This window comes from Pygocentrus nattereri, chromosome 14 (assembly GCF_015220715.1).
Source record: "Pygocentrus nattereri isolate fPygNat1 chromosome 14, fPygNat1.pri, whole genome shotgun sequence".
Classification (NCBI taxonomy): Eukaryota; Metazoa; Chordata; class Actinopteri; order Characiformes; family Serrasalmidae; genus Pygocentrus; species Pygocentrus nattereri.
The window spans coordinates 15,252,578-15,273,846 of NC_051224.1; the positions used below are offsets into that span (position 1 = coordinate 15,252,578).

General features: G+C 38.1%; 1 protein-coding gene across 1 annotated transcript in view; it reads left to right on the forward strand.

Annotated features, from left to right (window-relative positions):
• kcnh4a (potassium voltage-gated channel, subfamily H (eag-related), member 4a) overlaps positions 1-21,269 on the forward strand; it is a 58,237-nt gene that overhangs the window by 25,290 nt on the left and 11,678 nt on the right. The window contains exons 2-9 of the mRNA XM_017721237.2: positions 3,221-3,454; positions 4,152-4,283; positions 5,059-5,183; positions 7,803-8,064; positions 11,223-11,380; positions 13,170-13,377; positions 14,350-14,544; positions 15,835-16,034. Of these exons, the coding sequence (XP_017576726.1) occupies positions 3,221-3,454; positions 4,152-4,283; positions 5,059-5,183; positions 7,803-8,064; positions 11,223-11,380; positions 13,170-13,377; positions 14,350-14,544; positions 15,835-16,034 (1,514 nt within the window). The remainder of the gene's footprint in view (positions 1-3,220; positions 3,455-4,151; positions 4,284-5,058; positions 5,184-7,802; positions 8,065-11,222; positions 11,381-13,169; positions 13,378-14,349; positions 14,545-15,834; positions 16,035-21,269) is intronic.

A 21,269-nucleotide genomic window follows, 5' to 3' on the forward strand; every position in this document is an offset into this window, starting at 1 on the left:
TCAAACCCTGAATCAGAGAAACTGAAAGTATTATTAAGAGGGGGACAAAATGCTTCTCTGCCTGGCAGATGTGTAGAGGAGTGCCATAGCCAGAGGGAGACAGTGAGAGAAATAGTTTGATAGACTGACATATGTCTATTGACATGATTTAGCAACACTGTCGTGTGATAGAGTCAAGTGAATAAAACCTTCTTCAATTAGATTGAGAGAGCAAGAGAGAGATACTTTCAGAGAAAGAGATACAGAGAAATACAAAGAAAAAATTAGAGAGACAGAGAGATAAAGGAACCTCCAGAGAAAGAGAGACAGAAAGAGATACTGAGAGGGACACTTTCAGAGAAAGAGAGCCAGAGAGAGAAGGATGCTTTGAGAGAAAGGGAAAAAAGAAAGAACAAACTCTGAGAGAGACAGAGAGAGAGAGATTCTTTGAGTGAAAGAAACATGTTAAGAGACCAGAGAGAGAGAGAGAGAGGAAGACTTTGAGGGAAATAAACACTTTGAGAGACAAGAGAGAGAGAGAGAGAGAGACAGGGAGGAAGAGAGAGAGATAGCGAGGGAGAGAGAGAGAGAGAGAGAGAGAGAGAAAGACTTTGAGGGAAATAAACACTTTAAAAGACAAGAGAGAGAGAGAGCGAGAGAGAGAGACAGAGGGAGGAAGAGAGAGAGAGACAGAAGGAGACAGAGGGGGAGAGAGAGAGAGAGAGAGAGACAGAGGGAAAAGAGCTGCCACTGATGCCATTTCGAACTCTTGACTTCATTCTACAGCAGCTGTATTCATTTCTTCCTGCACGGTGGACTAATCAAAGTATTACTGTCTCACAGTGTGGTCAAACAATGGAGCCTGTATGTGGTCCAGGCTGCCAGGCGTGGGCAGTTTTGTGCGTTTGTGCATCGCTCTCCAGAGTAATGTGATTCATAGATGATCTATTAATGAGAAATAGAAGTTGAGCGAGTTAAATGTAGGTGTATTTTAATATAGGGCAGCACAATCAGTTTATTAATCACCATTCAGGGGCATGAGAAGATGTTTTAACTCAAGGGTGCTGAATGCAGTGTATAGGTGACGTACAACATAACACAACATCAAGCTAAATACCATATGTTTTTTGTTTGAACAATAAGATTATAACATGATAATAACATGACAATATGTTATCAAAAGAACACATAATAACACATTAGATGGTGGTGAGAGATGACCAATCAGATATGTACATATGACCTTCACAGGTGCTGCTGATGCACATCCTACTGACTCTGCTCTCTCTTGCAGAACAAGCATTTGAGCTGAGTGTCAATCTGTCAGGCCAGTTACACGAGGGGAGCAGTTCACTTCACTCTAAAAGACAGCGGTAACTTAAACAATGCATGGCTGCTGCAGTTCAACATATGTGGACCATTCTAACAAATTAGTTGAAACTGCAGTCCCACAATAAAACAATTAAATTTTGATGTTTATAAGAATTAAATTATGGTCTATTTTAAGCCAAATTTACAAGCGAGTAACAAGCTAAATATATGCAAAATCAGAATTCATAGGGTACTTATTGGTAGATGTCTGTCCCCAAATTTTTCCAAAATTTACATTTGTGAAAATAATACTTTGTATATTTTTCAATGTTATTCTTTCTTAAAGCTAATTTTGATTTAATTTAAAGTGAAGTTTAAAGATTTTGTTTTATAGTGAATTTCATAGAGTTTCAGTACGTAGGCAGAACCTTATTTTAGCAACACTTTTGTAGAAATGACACTGTCTCCCTGTCCCTCATGGCCACATGGTAATTAAATTCAACTGTTTGGAAGTAAATGTGTCCCAAAGTCTGAAAGTCAGTGTGTAACATTAGGAATTGTCACTAGTGAAACGCATATTTTCTGCAATTAAGCAGGCTATTGCTTAGCAGTCACTATGGCGTCAGGTGGTTGCTGGGAGTAATAAGGTGGTCACTATATTGTTTAAGGTAGTTGCTCGGGCATTGCTAGGTGGTTGATATGATGTCTGAAGTGTGTACTGTGATGGTGTCCCCTGTGGTTTATATTCAGTTTCTGTGATGTTCCACGTGGTTTATAAGGTATCTCTGTTGGTTGCTAGGGGGTTGCTGTGGTATATCTCATGGTTACTATACTCTCAGGAAAAAATGTAGCAAACTGTCACTTGTACAGTACCCCTCTTGTCACTGGGGTGGGACCCTCAAGGATACATAGTCAGGGAGCATAATTTACTATAATCCATTGAAATGATACATTTGTACTTGACTTCACACACTGCATTTCATCTCCAGGCTTTTACTTTGTTGTTTTGTTTTAAAACATTAGGCAAAAAATAGGTACAAATATGTACTTTTCACCTGGAAAAAACTTATTTAGGTACACATTTGGACCTTAAAACCACTGTTGTACCTTTGAGGGTACATTTACATTGTTTGTACGAAACATGATGAATGAAAAATGTACCTGCACCGCACCTTTATTTCTAACAGTATATGGGGTACCAACATGTTGCCATGACATTTGAAGTGTTTCAAGTGTGATTGAGAAGTGTTACTCACCATTTTAGTGTTTTAATGAAAATATTACAATTTTATGTGTGTGTGGCTATGTTTGCTAGTCATGTACTGACTAGTGTTTTTGAGTTCTACTCAAAATTAACATTGTCACTATCAAAACAGTTCTGGTAGTGTTATGATTCTTTTGGTAGTAACAAAGTGCACTAATTTATTTACATAAAATAAACATAATCAGGTCAGGATATGTGTTTGAACCAGTACAGCAGAATGGTGCATATAAACAACAAGCCCAAAATCTAAAAGCACACATGGATCTTTGGTACACTCAAAATAGTTTAAAGGTCTGTTGTTTGGTTATTATTCTGTTATTGTTTTAACAGTTTCAACAATTCTGAAAACCTGAATCCTGCATCCCTGTCATCACTGGAATGCTGCTCATTGTAATAGAGATACTGCAGATGCTCCAATATTCAAATGAGCTCTATAACCAATCCCTGCATTTCCCAGTCTTTCTGAGCATCCTGAGCAATTGCAGTCTCAGATGAGTAATTCTGTAAGTGCTCTGAGGAATTAAGGCATTCATGTCAATTTAGTCAAGAAAATGCAGGCCAATCATATTATTGATTCACCAATTCATTTTCATTTATAATTTGTATTGCAACAACTATGTGATATATTTTCTTTTTTTGTCTACCTCTGTTATTGTGACCACACAGACAGTAACTTCCTGCTGGGAAATGCTCAGGGCTCTCGCGGCTACCCCATCGTTTACTGTTCAGATGGTTTCTGCGAGCTGACTGGCTTTGCTCGGACCGAGGTCATGAAGAAGACTTGTATGTGTCATTTCCTGCATGGCTCAGAAACGAGGGAGAGAGTGACCCAGCAGGTTCAGAAGACCCTGGAGGGGCAGAGGGAGTACCAGGCCGAAGTCCGCTACTATAAGAAGAACGGTACACCACATTTGCTTTAAATTGGATGCTTGGATGCAGTTTTACATAAGTTAAGCATTTGTTACTGAACTGTGTCTGAGTGCTGGATGACATAGCATCCATAAGGGCGTGCTGGTATTGGTGTCACATGACCTTATTGATTTTACAGATATTGAGACAGTAACAAATCCAAGACCTTAGTGAACTGCAGTATAATGCCATTATGTAGATGCTGCTAATTGTTTTGAATGAATGAATAAATAAATAAATAAATAAATAAATAAATAAAATGTAAATAACCACAATAACGTCACCTCTCTAGAAATCTGATTGGGTAACGTGCATTCCTCTGTAAGGTTCCTTTTGGTGTCATTGTAAGAGAAAAGGGTTTGTAAGTCATTCCTTTAGCACAAAGAAGTAGTGCTCAGGAAACAGGGGTCATTAACTGTTATAAAATATCTAATACTGTGATATATTTGGGGAAATACCGAATTTTGCCAGTACTGCCTAATATTAGTGTCCAGTGTGTTGGATGCAGGAAACTCTGTAAAATGTGCAGTGCAGAGTAAGAATTATCTGTCCTTGAGCAGAGCAGAGACCAAGGCTCAGGTCAAAGTTTAACACTATTATACAGCATCTCTGTGTCTCATTTCTCCTGAGTTATTCTTCTATGGGCTGCAGAGAGAAATCTAATCTCTTCTCTTCTGCTGGACCTCAGGAACTCCATTTTGGTGCCTGCTGGACATTGTACCCATAAAGAATGAGAAAGGAGAAGTAGTGCTTTTCCTCTTCTCCTTCAAAGACATCACTGAGTCCTACGGCAAGACTCACCACTGCTCCAGGAGTCAAGGTAAGATGTCCGCTGAAGGAGCCTGACGTGCATAGACAATAACTTTTTACAAATTACAAGCATGCTTTTCAAAATACTGGTCATAAGTGTCATTTTTTCAAAAGAACCTCATCACTTTCGGTTCACTAAAGGGCCATAGAGTGGATGGTCTTTAAAATCAATCATTTAAAAGGTTCTATAGCGAACCAAATTTTGAAGGGTGCATTATTCAATCAGAGTGAAGCCATTCAGAGTGAAATGCTCTGTTCTAGAGAAACATCCAGAGTCTGAACTGCTCACAGTGGTGGTGATAGGAACCAGACATCTGAAAAGTTCAATACCTCTGAAAGTTCCCTCACAAAAAGTTACAGCATGAAAAGTTTATGCATGTCTGAAATATTATTTTACAGTAGTTGTGGAAGATTTTGGTGTAAAGCATGTAAAGCACAGCGGTACAAGGAGGCTGTTGGAAGACAAACTAGTACCCATAGACTACTTTGTTATTAAGATTCCATATAAAAACTCAGAAGATGCATGTAGATTCACTAATCATTTTGGATTGCAAATAAAATGACTATTTTTGTAGACATTATGAAACCTGATGCCTACCAATGCCACTGTAAAGAAATATGAGTCATGAGAACATTTGCAGTGATCTGTTTTTATATTAAAATCACTCTGAAAGACTTCACATCTCAAGAATTACATTTTGAAAGAAATTTTGAAATGTGGGTGGAATTCTCCTTTGAGTTAATCTTGCTTGAAGTGTGTTCTTCTTTTATCTTTGCTGTAACAGAGGATGGCATGCAGCACAGGAAGTCCAGCCGCTCACATCTGAGTCGTGCACGCGAGCGTGGGCGGAGCGTTCTGTACCACCTGACCAGTCAGTTCACCAATAGGAGCAAAGGGAAGCTGGCAAATGTAGGTTACCATGACAGCATGCTTATTATTAGATTGTTCTCACATTTAATGAAACATGCGTACATCGCTGTATCTGTCTGGCTACTGCAAACTTGGAGTCGCTTTCCTCACTTTTTTAATTGGCAGGAAGAGCTGACCGAAGGGTCAAGACACACAGTTCACTGTCCTTTTTCTGCACGTAACGTTCTGCTCTGGCTGTGTTAATTTCTGACACCAGAAAGGCCTTTTCTTATCTTTTCTCTTTGCTAAAAAGTCTGTCACAGTGTGTTTGAAATAGTACAAAACTTCACCTTTAATATTTCCAGTGTAAAAATAAAAATGTCAGCACGGGATGTCTGAAGTTCTGTCAACATATCCGCCTTTGTGATCTTCATCTGAAGATTTTAAAACCTCTTTCATATGAGAAGAAGCTTCTCGTTGCTATCTTTAGGCTGGAGAATGCAGTTTGGCTTCACTGTGTGTAACTATGTGGAGGAGTCTGTCCTCATTGCAGTAATTCTCCATGATGAGTGATCATTTTTGTACGCTTTGATGCAGAGGCAGGGGGGCACCAAGGTTTTAGTAAACGTCTAGTCTATTTCTAATACAAAATTACAGAACCCCGCTGGTGACATCCTGTGTAAGTAAAAATAATGCGTGGCCATGCCTTATTAATGTGTGGGAACGAGATCCTAATGCATGGCCACGACATAGTAAGGCATGGGAATGAGATCATTAAATTGTGGTCATGACTTAGTCAGGCATGGGAACAAGATTACAGTTTACTAAGTCGTGGCCACACATTAGGATCTTGTTCCCATGCTTTACTAAGTTGTGGCCACGACTTAATCATCTCAATCCCACGCCTTACTAAGTCATGGCCATGCATTATTTTTACTTATACAGGATGTCAGCAGCGGGGCTCTGTAGAAAATGCCTTATTAACAAAAATATTCAGTGCTGCTATACTGACTTTGTATAGCACTTTTGGGAGACAGTAGCCTGATCCTGATTAGATTAGTATATTTTAGGGGGATGTCTATCATAGAATTAGCATACTTCTCCTGCTAATGTTCTGTGACAAAACTCTTCTGGAAAGCAATAAAATTACTGCAGTTTTGAGTGGGTTGTATTTTCTACACTCATGTTGTTGCTGTACAAAAAAAACAAGTATGTCGATTTTTGGCCATTTTTTATTTTCTATACCATTTAAACAAGGTTGGCCTTAACATTGTGCAAAAATTTCACAATGAATGGACCAAGGGCCCCAAAATCACAACCTCTTCGCATTAACTTATAACATTTTTTCCTTCTCCTGCAAAGTTATTATTTTGGAGATACAAGTTTCTTTGCACAGTGACGATATGTTTTTGTCACACATGGTCATATGAACATAGGAAATCTTTTATTTCTAATGTGAAGAGATATCTGCCTAGAGATGGGTATAAAATGATCAGGTCACCACTGAGCAGGGGTGATTTAATGCACGGGCTCAGCTGAATCCAAAGCACTGAGTAATTCAGGGCCTCTATTATCTTTTTTATCCTAGATTTATTTATTTCCCCTCCACCCATACACACACATATACCAGTGATTATCCTCATACTCATTCATGTCTATGGCTGTTGATTGGTTGGATTTATTCAAAACAGCTGCTGATTGTCAGTCATGCGACTACCTCTTTCCATGCTTATGAAATGTGATGTAATTTGTCCACATCAATCGAAAGGGATCGCAGTTGTGTCACGTTAATTTTAAGGATTAGACTACCCACAACCACCTGTTGCCCCAGAGGTTAAAGTGCCCCTACCATTGAGTTTTGTAACTCAAATTTGTGCCTTTTTTGTGTTTTCATCCATCAGTGTTCTCTCACTACCCAGCGTGCATTACGCAAATATGTCATACAACCACGAGGAATCCCTTTTAAAGAAATCCAGCCTGCTAGTAGCCACTGATCTAGATGCTAATAAATAGATGACATTCATCTTTCTAGTGGTAACAATGGCTATGCAGCGTTGTTCTGCATTAGCCAGCTAGCTGAAAAAAAGTTTCAAATAGCCCACCCCCCAAAAACGCACCATTTACTATAGATTTACCCATCTTCAAGATGAATCACCAGAAAGGAATTTGGTTTTACTAGCCTTTAAACATCAAAATCTGGCTCTATACTAGTGGTCAGCAACCCTGGTCCAAGAGATTTACCTTCCTGCACAGTCAAGCTCCATCCACAACCTACCACACCTGCTCCAGCTCACTGACTTCTTCAGAAGTCCTTGCTTGATTGGGTCAGATGCAGTAGTGTTCAGTCAAGGTGGAGGCAGCATGTTAGATGCAGGTTGGAGCTAAGCTCTGCAAGAAAAGAAATCATCAGGGGAGGGGTTGGTGACCACTGCTTTAGAGTCTACTGCAGTACTGCATGCTTACAAGAGAAGGAAGGTTAAATTTTTCATGTTGACCAGAGTTTCTTCTTGCACTCTTCTAACTGTATTCTAGTAACTGATAGAGTAATAACTGATTTTATATTATATTATTATATTAGTTATATTTTACTGTGTTTATTATATTGTTATATACTATTTTTACAGGCAAAAAACATACAGTTTCATCCCAAAACTAGTGTAAAATCGTCTATTTTGACAGAACGTGTTTTCCAAGCCCACCCTACCGGAGTATAAAGTTGCGTCAGTCCAGAAGTCCCGCTTCATCCTGCTCCACTATAGCGTGTGCAAAGCACTGTGGGACTGGTTAATCCTCCTTGCGACTTTCTACGTGGCCGTCACCGTTCCATACAACGTGTGCTTCTCCACCCCTGATGACAGTAACCATGACGACCCAGAGTGTGATTCCACCTCTCGGAGCACCATCGTCAGTGACATAGCTGTGGAGATGCTTTTCATCCTGGGTGAGTATATGGGAGAGTGAGTATGTTTGTGTGGGTTTGAAGGGTTTGGAGGGGGTTCACCTGACATTTATTGCCATGACAACACCCCATGGTAGTATCCTAACTGTCCACACAGATAGCAATTAGTGTCCACCCAAACTTCTTCTCTCCTCTTTTACCCCTTCACTTTTCTCTGCACTCTTGAAAATAAAGGTACTAAAAGGCTTCTATGGAGAAATGTACTTATGTATATACTTTTAATATTTTTGGTTATTTATTTTTTCATATTCTAATAGGATTTGTAAAGTGTTAAATGTTTAGAGCTGTCTTAAATGCCTCTGCAAATTTAGTTTGATTATAGGGCATGGGTTATGCAAAGTTTGATGATCACACTGTATGTTTTGTCCATGGTCCTTGTTTTTTCTTCCACACTCATAAATACCCTAAGGCAGATTCCTATCAATGACAATAAGCGTAAACAATGCATACTGAATCTTAAAAATGTTAAAGATCTTGTATCATGGAAATGTTCCTTTGTTCCTGGCTTTTTATTGAATGATTTAAATTACTATGTACACATTTAGATTAATAATATTATAACTGCAGAAAATCAGATTTCGTCAGTAATCTGAACAACGTCTTTACATGCACTTAAATAATCAGATAATGGGAAACTCTGGGTTTAGATGATTCAGGAAGTCATCAGATTTCTGCTTTACAATCAGCTAACAAACTCACGGGAGAAGACGTGGCATAAACATAATGTAAAACTTCATGCTGCAGCTTTTTTTTTAAAACATCGCAACACTTTACCTGAAACTATGAACATACATCATTCAGAAGATAAGGAAGATTTAAATTCCTTCATTTCATCAAGAATGTATTTGGTGTATATTTTTCCAAACGGACAGACTGAGAAATCTGAAAGAAATCAGAGTAAGCGTTTACATGCACAGAGAAATCTGATTACTGATCTAAAATCCACCTCCGACTTCTAGACCTTAGTGTGTGATCCCCAATATTTCACTCATCATATAGTGTGAGATGCCCAGTCTTTTTATAATCTGAGACTTTAGACGTCATGTAGTGTAGTGAAGGCTTTAAAGATATAATATAGAGTCTGAGCATGGAAATTGGCAATGGCTAAATTATAGGAAAGAACTGAGTAGATAAAAGGTAGAATATTTTAGGGCTTCATTGGAGTAAGCTCAACTGTTGATGATACCTGATATGTAGTACTAAAAAAATTACACCTCTCAAAGTGGACTTTGCTTTTTATAGAATTTAAAAAAACAAACACTAGAGAAAAAAAATCTCAAAAAGCTATACTGACTTTTGATATGTACAGTGTACATAAACCCAAATAACAATGTAGGCCTTAAAAGCCCTTAAATAAACCTTTTAATGGACCATTTTCTTTAAACGAGATGTGCAAGTTTGAGGAACCTTTAAGTAAAGAATCTCCACATAATGTAAAGGTTCTGTACCAATAAAAGTTGCCTTGAACTGTATAATCCAGCAGCCCTATAGTGCAGTTTTCTAGTCTTCCACTCTTATGTCTATTGCACCTATGCAGGGTGTGACATCAGAGCTGGGTACTCATAAAAGTGTAAATGAGGTGAAGATGAGGTGATGATTACACACAAGCCCTCCTTCACTCTCTACACACACTCTTACAACAGCAGAGGAAGCCTAAGACCACAGAAACCAGAGACACAGACAAACACTCAAAGGGATTACTGCCTTAATACATTATAGCTGATCTAAATTGATTTCTGACTGACTGAGCCCTGACAGGCTCATTTTACACAAAGGGATATTTGCTCTGGATTACTGGTCTTCATTTGGTTGTATTAGCTTTTGTTTGTCTGTTTTATCTCACAATAAGCCTCCACCATGAGTGCAGACAAGGCAGACCACAATCACAAAAGGCACATCTATTGTGCATAAGCATGCATCTAACATTCAGAATATGCAATCACCAAGAATGCTGAATATTCATAAAGTACTGTGTGTTGTCTACATGGTGATTTTACCACCATTAGCATATTTCTTTACATATTCATTAATGTGTTTGTGCAGTGCAAACAGCCATTTCTCAGATTTTAACAAACAGAACAAAGTGCATCTGGAAGGAAAAGCTTTATGAAACCCATGAAATATGTTCAATAGATGCTTAATAGACGTGTAATAACTGTATACTGTCGTGTTTGTGCATTTCAAACAGCCATTTCTCAGTTTTACAAACAGGACAAGGTGCAGCAGGAGTGAACTACATTATGGACCTTACATGTGATGCTGCATCATGCAATATGTATAATAGATGCTTAGTAGACTGTAATAACTGTGTACCATTGTGTGCATATTCAAGGAATAAAACAAAGTGCAGTTTTAATGAACAACATTATGAAATTTACATTCAGTGCTGTTTCATGAAATGTTGTTAATAAATGCTTAATAGATGTGTAGTAACTGTATTAATGCATTTCAACCAGCCATTTTTCAGTTTTACATCCAATGAATAGAACAAAGCACATGTGTAATGAACAACATTATGACAGACACAATCATTGTATCATGAAAGATTTTTAATAGATGTTTGATAGATAAGTAATAACTGCTTTAATGTGTTTTGAGCATTTCAACCAGCCATTTTTCAGTTTTACATCCAATGAATAGAACAAAGCACATGTGTAATGAACAACATTATGACAGACACAATCATTGTATCATGAAAGATTTTTAATAGATGTTTGATAGATAAGTAATAACTGCTTTAATGTGTTTTGACAGCCATTTTGCAGTTTTACATTCAATGTATAGAACAAAGTGCAGTTCTAATTAGCAACACTATGAAATATATATTCAGTGGTGTATCGTGAAAGATTTTAATAGAGGTTTAATAGACATGGAATAACTATTGTATTTGTGCATTTCAAACAGTCCTTTTCAGTTTCACAGTCAATGAATAGAATAAAGTGCAGTTGTAATGAACAACATTATGAAATACATATTTAGCACTGCATCAAAAAAGATGTTCAACAGACACTTCATTGACATGTAATAACTGTGTAATGTGGTGTTGTGCATTTCAAACTGCCGTTTTTCACAAAATGCAATCAGAATGAATAGATGCTTCATAGACATGTAATACTTTTTTTATATAACACCTGCTGCAGATATCATCTTGAACTTCCGCACCACCTACGTGGGGCCGGCAGGTCAGGTGGTGTATGACTCCCGGTCAATCTGCCTGCACTACTCAGCCACCTGGTTTGTCCTGGACCTCATTGCTGCCCTGCCCTTCGATCTCCTCTATGCATTCAATGTCTCAGTGGTGAGTTGATTTATGTGTGAGTGTAATATCATTGCCTAAGTTATGACTCATTTACCTATGGACCTTATATGATGTCATTCATGCTTTTTTCACAAATACATTCACCTGTCTTTGTCAGTGATTAAAGGTATGATCTTGTAATAGGAAAATAGGGAGATACAATGTACTTATTTAATTGATTTAATGTTTTAGTTGTATTATCCAACATAAAGGACTGTGATAAGTGCTATGACAGTCCACCTGGACTGCCACATATATTACACAAATTCATCCAAATGGCACATGGTAAGAGCGTATGAGCTTATGAGATGCTCTGAAAACTGTATGAGGCATTATAAGAGCATATGTAAACCAATGTATGATTATTTTTTTTTAGTATCCTGCTTTACAGATTCCTATCAGGCCAGCTTTTTCCCACTGCAAGTAATATTGTATGTAGCCTGCTGTATGTTGGCATGCACTTATGTCCAGATATCAGGAAAATCATTTCATGAACCTTTTGAAAAAAACATGTCTACTATTGTAAGAAAATGATACATGACAGGAAAAGTTATGCATCATCGGAATCTTTCAGCATGACTGAATTATTACAGAACACACGAGTTTAAGACTGGAGACTCATGTGTCATCTAATATGCTTTATGACGTATGTAGACACATTGACATTTGGTGAGGAAGGTCACAGTGTCTTGATAGTTTGCTGTGGCCCTAGTCAAGACCTTATTCAGTGTTCGATGACAACACCACCAGCAATCTGTACTCTATTCCACCACATTTGTGTACAGAATACAGTTTTTCTCAAATTCACTTGAATGCAGTTGACTTCAGTGAAATTTCATTTCTATATTGCTGTCACAGCAAAAACAAGTGTCCAAAAGGATAATTTTCACAGTTTTACAAATGACACTGTCCCATAGCAGCTTTCCACAGGGAGATGGTGGCAGAGACACTGTAAGGAGCTATGAGCCTGTTTACACCTTGCAATAACATGTGTTTCGTGTCCAGATGGTATCTGGATAAACTTTAGCACTTTTCACTAAAATGCATCCCTAGTTTGAGCAGATGAGATATGAGATGAGATTTGTACTATATAAGAAAATGACACAGATAAATATCATTAGATGTAGAGATTTAATTAAACAATAAGTTAATGAGATGCCAATTTCAAAAGTTTCTTACAAGTGAGCTCTGAGCTTGACTGTCTAATAAGAGGTGGAATTGAGTTCCACAATTCAGAATATCTGAAATAGTCTCTCCATGTTTTCTCTAGTTTCTGGAAGGTATTTGCAGGGGGTCAGTATCTGCAGGTCTAAGCTCTCGTGTTGAAACATTAACAGACAGACACTCTAAGCGGTGCTTTAAGGTCATTTAAAGCCTTAAAAACTATTAGCAGAACTTTAAACTGTCCTGAATGCTACAGATATCCTGTGCAGTTCTTTAAAAAATGGGAGGCTTTATCAAGGCAGTTTTAAACACAACACACCTGTCATTTCTGTTTTACTTTCCTTTATTCTTTTCCCAATTACAATTACATTATCGACATGCTTTGCTCGGACAGTTTCATCAGTGTGGAGAACTTCAGCCTCAGTTTTATCTCTGGCGATGCCACAGCCATTTTCGGCTGGGAGCCCAAAACGCTTTAACTGGCCTTGCTCTCTGTGAGTGGGTAAAACAGTCCTCTGTCTCCTCCATCACTCAGTGCAAAGCTGGGCAATGAGAATCTGTTAGCTGGCGTAACAGAACTGGCAATTAGCAGTTTCCTCTGATCAGCGCTGTGTATGTCTTGCAGACGTCGTTGGTACACCTGCTGAAGACAGTGCGATTGCTACGGTTGCTGCGTTTGCTGCAGAAGCTGGACCGCTACTCGCAGTACAGCGCAGTGGTCCTTACTCTTCTCATGTCCGTCTTCGCCCTGCTTGCCCACTGGCTTGCCTGTGTCTGGTACGTCATTGGCCGCAAAGAACTGGCTAGCAATGACCCGCTCACCTGGGACATTGGTAAGCACATACGTGTATACCATCACTGTCCAAAGAAATGAGTATATTAAAAATGTTAAGTTTACAGAAGATGGCATAGATTTTATTCCACACAATTTTGGAGCATTTCAATTGGTCCATTCATCATGAAATATTCTCAGAAAGTGAAAGGGCAGCTGTTGAGCTCAAATGATGTTGTAAAGTAAAAATTGACAAAAATGATATGTTGAATATATATAAGTTATGAGTATGTTGTATGTATAGTTACCATTTAATAATGTAGTAATAAGCAGCCAGTGAATGTTATTGGCTTGACACATTAGTTACCAGCTACTGACTTTATAAAGCTTACTAAGGGCACAATAATGGACATTGTTGTGCCAAATATTATGATGTATAAAACAAATAAAAGTCCTTTAGAAACTGCCATTCGTTCACTCTTGTTATTGCTTAATGATGTAGTTTTGGGAGGCCTGCTAATAACCAAGTAATGGTTTGTTAAGGCTACATACAAATACATAATTCATGCTTTTTACTGCCTGATGATGTAGTAGTAGACAGCTGAAGCAGGTTAAATATTATTTGTTACCAATAAATGAAATTATGTATTGAACATTGGTACATTTTATCCTGTTGTATTATGTTATTTTGCATATAAAACTAACAACACCCACTAACAGTGGTAACATCACTGTGACACTTGGCCTCTTATGCCTTGTTGCTTTAAGAGTTTGCATTTTTAAATATGGGAAATCAATTCTAAAATTCCTGAGATTGTCATCTATATTACAGATTTCCTATCTTTAGTCTTAGAAATTTACTTTGAAGTTGAGACTCTAGTAATGACTACTTTTTTGCTTTTGTAAACCAGCACATTGTGCATCAGGTTAGATCTGTTTTTGCAAGTTAGTATTGCTTCTAGTCTTTTGGCCTATAGTTTATATGAATGGCAGCTTAGCTCTTTTCCTCCACCTGCCCTTTGATCTCTCCCAGGCTGGCTGCAGGAGTTGGGGAAGCGTTTGGAGACCCCCTACACCAATGGGACAGTTGGAGGCCCTTCCATGCGCAGTGCTTACATTGCCTCGCTCTACTTCACTCTGAGCAGTCTGACTAGCGTGGGCTTCGGCAATGTCTGCGCCAACACCGACGCAGAGAAGATCTTCTCCATCTGCACTATGCTCATCGGAGGTGAGTATTAACTGACATAAATCTCCTTAACGACTAATTAGTGGTGAACAGCTGTTGCAGGAATCAGATAATCAATTTAATATGTTATTTGTCAATGCATAAACTTCACCACCATCTGTCTGGTTCCCAGTTCTGGTCAGGGGGTCCTCCTGCACTGTGCCTGTTGTTTCTTCTACCACACCTGGTTCAACCCATTTTAATCATAAGTCTAGTTTATGACTGATGCTTTGCTATACTGTAGTCTCCTGCTGTCCAGGAAAAATGACATTTCCTTTCTCTCTCAATACATCTGATTTTCGAAGAAATGACAATGAGGGTGGCTGACTTTACATTCATTTCACTTAAAAAAGTGGTGCAAATGTACTCTATTCAAATGTGTGCATCATACAAGCAAGACTGCATGCACAACAGTAACTTTTAATCAAATTAAAATCAATAAAAAAATCTACTTTTTTAATTTACTACACAAATGGTTTTGATTAGAAGTTTAGAATCTGCACTTTCCACAGAATTTCTCTGCTTCAATAAGTTTTGTGTCCAAGAGATTGTAAACAAATGATCATCCAGATTTTCTTCTCAAATCAAGGGTATATAACAGGGAGTTAATAGGGAAGGCTTTACTCTAGAGGATATGACTGTATTTAGCCACAAGAGGACTTGTTAGGTTGAGTACTGAAGTTCGATGTCTAGTTCTGGATCCAACTCATCCCAGAAGTATTGAATGGTGCTCCATCTCTCCAGAGAACAGTGCTTGGGCATGTTGACTCATGCTAGACTAATGTGTGGCTGTTCTAAAGCTTCCCATTCTATCAGCAGTATTTTTACATGGGGATTACACTATATTTCCAAAAGTATTCACTCACTCATCCAAATCATTGAATTCAGGTGTTCCAATCGCTTCCATGGCCACTGGTGTATAAAACAAATCACCTAGGCCTGCAGACTGTTTCTACAAATATTTGTGAAAGAATGGGTCACTCTCAGGAGCCCAGTGAATTATGGCATGGTGCTGTGATAGGATGCCACCTGTGCAACAAGTCCAGTCGTGAAATTTCCTCACTACTAAATATTCCACAGTCAACTGTCAGTTTTATTATAACATAGTGGAAGCAACTGAGAATGACAGCAACTCAGCCATGAAGTGGTAGGTCATGTAAAATGACAGAGTGGGGTCAGTGGGTGCTGAGGCACATAGCATTTTAGCATTTCACAAAAGCATTTTACATTAACCTTATGAGGTCTAAGGAACTGTTTTATAAGCTCTCTGAAGAACCTCTGTTCCTCTTGCAGCCCTGATGCATGCAGTGGTGTTTGGCAACGTGACAGCCATCATCCAGCGCATGTACTCTCGCCGTTCTCTGTACCACACACGCATGAAGGACCTGAAGGACTTCATCCGCGTGCACCGTCTGCCTCGCCAGCTAAAGCAGCGCATGCTGGAGTACTTCCAGACCACTTGGTCTGTCAACAACGGCATCAACGCCAACGAGGTGAGAGACGCTCCGCAGGCGGCTTTATTAATGTTTAAGTCCAAAGTTTTTCAGTCAGGTCCTCATAGAACTACACAGTTTTGTTCTAGTCCAATTTCTAAAACATATGAGTCACATAATGGAATGATGCCTGTGAGGCATTTTGTTCTCCTTTGTGATGGATGGGGTATTCACTGTTTGACCCCGTTTGGAAACTTCTGATTACTATGTCAAGTAATGTACAAATCAGCTTATAACACAATACTCCATTTCAAGAAAACCTTTATGTGGTTATGTGAGTAAAACAAGAAAAACAATATGCAAACAGGTGATGTCAGGAGCCAATGGGAAAGATGTTGACTTGACAAATAAGGGCAAGACTCTTAAAATTTCTAAGTCACTCTGGATAACAGCGTCTGTAAATGTAGCCTTGTGAATGCTGTCCTTTAGTAAAGTGATGCCAATACTTTCCACCAATATCATGACACAAAAACATTTACCAATGACTACATACGTGTGGGGTCCCTTGTGGCTCAGGGTCCCTAAGCAAATGATTATATTATGTGAGACACAATCCTGTGCACAAGGAAAGCAAAGATCAAACTTTGATCTTAAGTCTGTCTATGCTCTGCTGATTGACAAATGTTGATTTGTAGTCCATACCAAAAGTAGGTGTCTGAGGTATTAAAGCTTTCACGTAGCAACAGTGCAACTAGGGATGAAACTAATCAAAACATTATGTTGCATCCTGATTTATAATTAATTGCATAAAACTGGGCTATGTAAACTTCTTCTTTGCTACTATGTGAACAGCTTCTACAGACAAATATGAGAATGTGTAATCTGAATGTCCGTTAAGTGCTGGGAGCATATAGGCTGCTAATTACAGTGACTAAGCTAAATGATACAATTAAAGATTTTTTAAAGCAAGGCCAGGATTATAATTGATTTTATTTAAAGCAGCACTCAGAGGGGTTTGAAAATAGAGACCGAGCGAGCTCATTCAAGAAAGATTAGAATTAGTACAACAAAGCTTCCGCACTGCATTTCAGGCAGGGAGTTGCATTAAACCCAGAAATGGCCAGGACCCATCTGCCAGGCCCAAAGTTTTATTCCACACATATATGACCTAAACATAGCTCAACCCTTTTGCATTGGAGTTTCTGTAGTTACTGAATAATAAGCCTTAGTATATAATAAGACTGGGATTTTAAGGGGTTAACATTCAACTTATTGCCAGTAGAAAGCCACACACTCCTTCATTTCCCCCTAGTTATACACTCAGCTTTGCTGTTTCACAATGAAAACACCTATTACAGTCAAGCAATGCTAGGCTCACTAAAGGACTTCCTGTGGGTCCTTGAACCCTTTAAACTGGAGGCTTATTGTGCAGTTATTGATGTTATTAGTTCTCCATAACTCAGTAACTATTTTATTCAGTAATAACTATGAAATATTCAGTAAATTCTAAGAATTATTCATGCAATTACAATGAATTGTGCAGTATCTACTATGAAAGATTATGTAACCATGATGAATTATTCAGTAATTAACATAAATTAATCCGTAACCACTATGACTTTTTATGTAACTACTACAAATCAGTCAGTAACTACTATTAATGATTGAGTATAAATTATTTCCGCAAACAATATATAATTATTTATCTCTAAGAATTGTTTCTGTAACCAATATGAATGATATAGTAACTACTATGAATTATTCATTAGTCACTAATAATTATTTATATAACCACTATGAATTATTAGTTAATCACTAGGAATTATTCATTAAGCACTAAGAATTATTCATTAAGCACTAAACTTTTTTCTATAATCACTATGAATTACTCATTAATGACTAAGAATCATTTGTATAACCACTGTGAATTATTCAGTACCTACTATCAATTATTTCTGTAAACAGTATGAATTACTCAGTAACAACTATTAAGTATTTCAGTAATTATATTATTTCTCTTACCACTTTGAATTATTAAGTAACTGCTGCAAATTATTTCTGTAACCCCTATGAATTTTTCATTAACTAATATAAATTACTCAGTATTTAATATTAATAATTTAGAATCTACTACTATACACTACTTAGTAACTACTATGAATTATTCAGTAAACATCATAATTATTCAGATCTTAATATAATCAGTCAGTCTAAAATTAATTATTTCTGTAATGCCTGTACATTTTTGGTATCTAATGTAAATTATTTCTATAACCATTATGAATTATTCAGTAACTACTATGAATTATTCATTAATCACAAATAATTACTATGAATGACTCTGTAACCACTGTGAAGCTAATATGTGCATTCTGTAGGTATGAGTGAGTGAGGAGTTGAATAGAGGAAGATCAAAAAGTACCTTTAACTTACCTCTTATTATACGTTAGCAGCCTCATACTCTCAGAGTAGGTGTCTTGTTGGCACACTCAGTATCAGAAATACCCCACAAAATCTGGGTCACATCTACTTTCACTGAGCTAATTTACCACTCAGTGTGTCCTCGCTGAATAGAGCCATTGTTAGGCCGTATCAATGGTTAGTCCACACTGGAAAGCAGACACGGCCAATTACCCAGCACAGAAAAGTAGAGGTTTCGAGGGAGGGGAAAAAAGAGATGAGTGGAGACTAGCTCATTTGCACTTTGTCTGCATACTAATTTATTCAGTGATTAGGGGAAAAAAAACAGAAAAAAAACACTTCGCACAGTTCACAGGAACTCTGTGCCTCTTAAGAACTGTTGCTTGCATGTCACTTCACTGCTGTTAGCATGCTTTGAGATCATATTTAACCTAAAGTGTAACTGCACTCTCCATTTTCAGACTCTGCCATGTGCCCATTTTTAGAAGAACGCTCAAAGAAGGCTAAAACTGTGCCACGGATTGTTTTGTTTTTTTTTTTTTACTCATTTTGAAGCCGAATGTGTGACGTTGGTGATAAAACTTCCCAAGTGTTTTAGTTCTGTTTTCCACCAGTTTAGTGTTTTCCTGCACTAACTTACTAAATCAAGCTGAAAAAGGACTTGAGCAGTAATGAGGTGTGTGAGAGTAGTGAATCCAGGACCAGGGCAGGTTTAAAATGTGTCCAAATGTGATGGTGGTCACTTTCAGACCAAATACAGAATACACTGCATTGTTTAAAGCACAAACATTATGCTTCATTTATCATTTTTGCATGCGTTTCATTCTTTTTTGTAAGTTTTTAAGTTTTATGCATGTGTTAATCTCATACACATGTACATGGAGCAGCTGCTAAGATGGTAACTGTTATCAGAATTTACTATATATACACACTATATTGCCAAAAGTATTCACTCATCTGCCTTCACATGCATATGAACTTGAGTGACATCCCATTCTTAACCCATAGGGTTTAATATGATGTCGGCCCACCCTTTGCAGCTATAACAGCTTCAACTCTTCTGGGAACACTTTCCACAAGGTTTAGGAGTGTGTTTATGGGAATTTTTGACCATTCTTCCAGAAGCGCATTTGTGAGGTCAGACACTGATGTTGGACGAGAAGGCCTGGCTCACAGTCTCCACTCTAATTCATCCCAAAGGTGTTCTATTGAGTTGAGGTCAGGACTCTGTGTAGGCCAGCCAAGTTCTTCTCGCTCATCCATGTCTTTAAGGAACTTGCTTTGTGCACTGGTGCACAGTCATGTTGGAACAGGAAGGGGCCATCACCAAACTGTTCCCACAAAGTTGGGAGCATGAAATTGTCCAAATCTCTTGGTCTGCTGAGACATTGAGTTCCTTTCACTGGAACTAAGGGGCTGAGCCCAACTCCTGAAAAACAAGCCCACACCATAATCCCCCCTCCCCCAAACATTACACTGGCTCTAGAGTCCAGTGGTGGCACTTTACACCACTGCATTCGACGCTTTGCATTGTGCTTGGTGATGTAAAGCTTGGACGCAGCTGCTTGGCCATGGAAACCCATTCCATGAAGCTCTCTACACTGTTCTTGGGCTAATCTGAAGGCAACATGATGTTTGGAGGTCTGTAGCGATTGACTCTGCAGAAAGTTGGCGACCCCAGTGTACTATGCACCTCATCTGCTGACCCCTCTCTGTAATTTTACGTGGCTTCTATACTGCTTCCACTGCTTCTACACACACACACACACACACACACACACACACACACACACACACACACACACACACACACACATATATATATATATATATATATATATATATATATATATATATATATATATATGTATATATATAGACTGCTTCTACATTTGTGAAAGAATGGGTCGCTCTCAGGAAGAATTCCAACGTGGTGCCATGATAGGATGCCATATATATATATATATATATATATATATATATATATATATATTACAATATTATATGCACGCACACATTGTCTATGCCATTTATCCTCCTGGGTCATGGGGACATGGTGGAACCTATCCCAGCAGTCATCGGGTGGACGGAGGTCGGGAAACACCCTGAACAGGTCCCACATCCTTCACAGGGCAACAATTATATAATTATATATTAATATACACTTATATAATAATTAGTATTACAAAAGGTGCAATATGTATATTGCACATCTGTGTTTGGCAAAAACATGTTATTATTCCACCTTCTGGCTGAAATAAGCAAGATAGGATTTTTACATGGCTTGCAAACTGCAAAATCACAGATTCTCTGCAACCGAGTAGAGGTGCAAATAGAAGCTATGAACATCCCTGTGGAGTTATTTGTTTAGCCCACTCAGAACTTGAATCCCACCATGACTTGCATTTTGTTCTTGCTCTGGTAACAGAAACATTTGGCCAGTGAGATATGTTCACTAAACAGGAGATAACTTGCTATTGCAAGGATAACTTCACCTTGTCATGTTCAAGTTTGCTCTATCCAATGTAGACAAAGCTGAAGTGTGCTTTTTATTTGCCAACCATTCGCCTTACTCAAATTATCCTCATGCACCAGAGTGTAAGGACTGTACTATTTAAGGTAGACTGGAAAATTTGAAACAGAAGCTGGCGAATAAGAAGCTAACTTCAGGTTTGTCCAAGGTAGGCTAACCAAACCATTTTTTCCCAGTTGCAAGTGCAGCAGTGCAATGTTTTATGTTGTTGGTTATTATTAGGAATATCATGCATTTTACAGTATGAAATACATCTGTAGTCACTTCACAGCATGTATCACCTCACAACCCCCATATTGGAAAAAACTGAGAACATTGGTGCGTTTCATGTCACGCTTTCT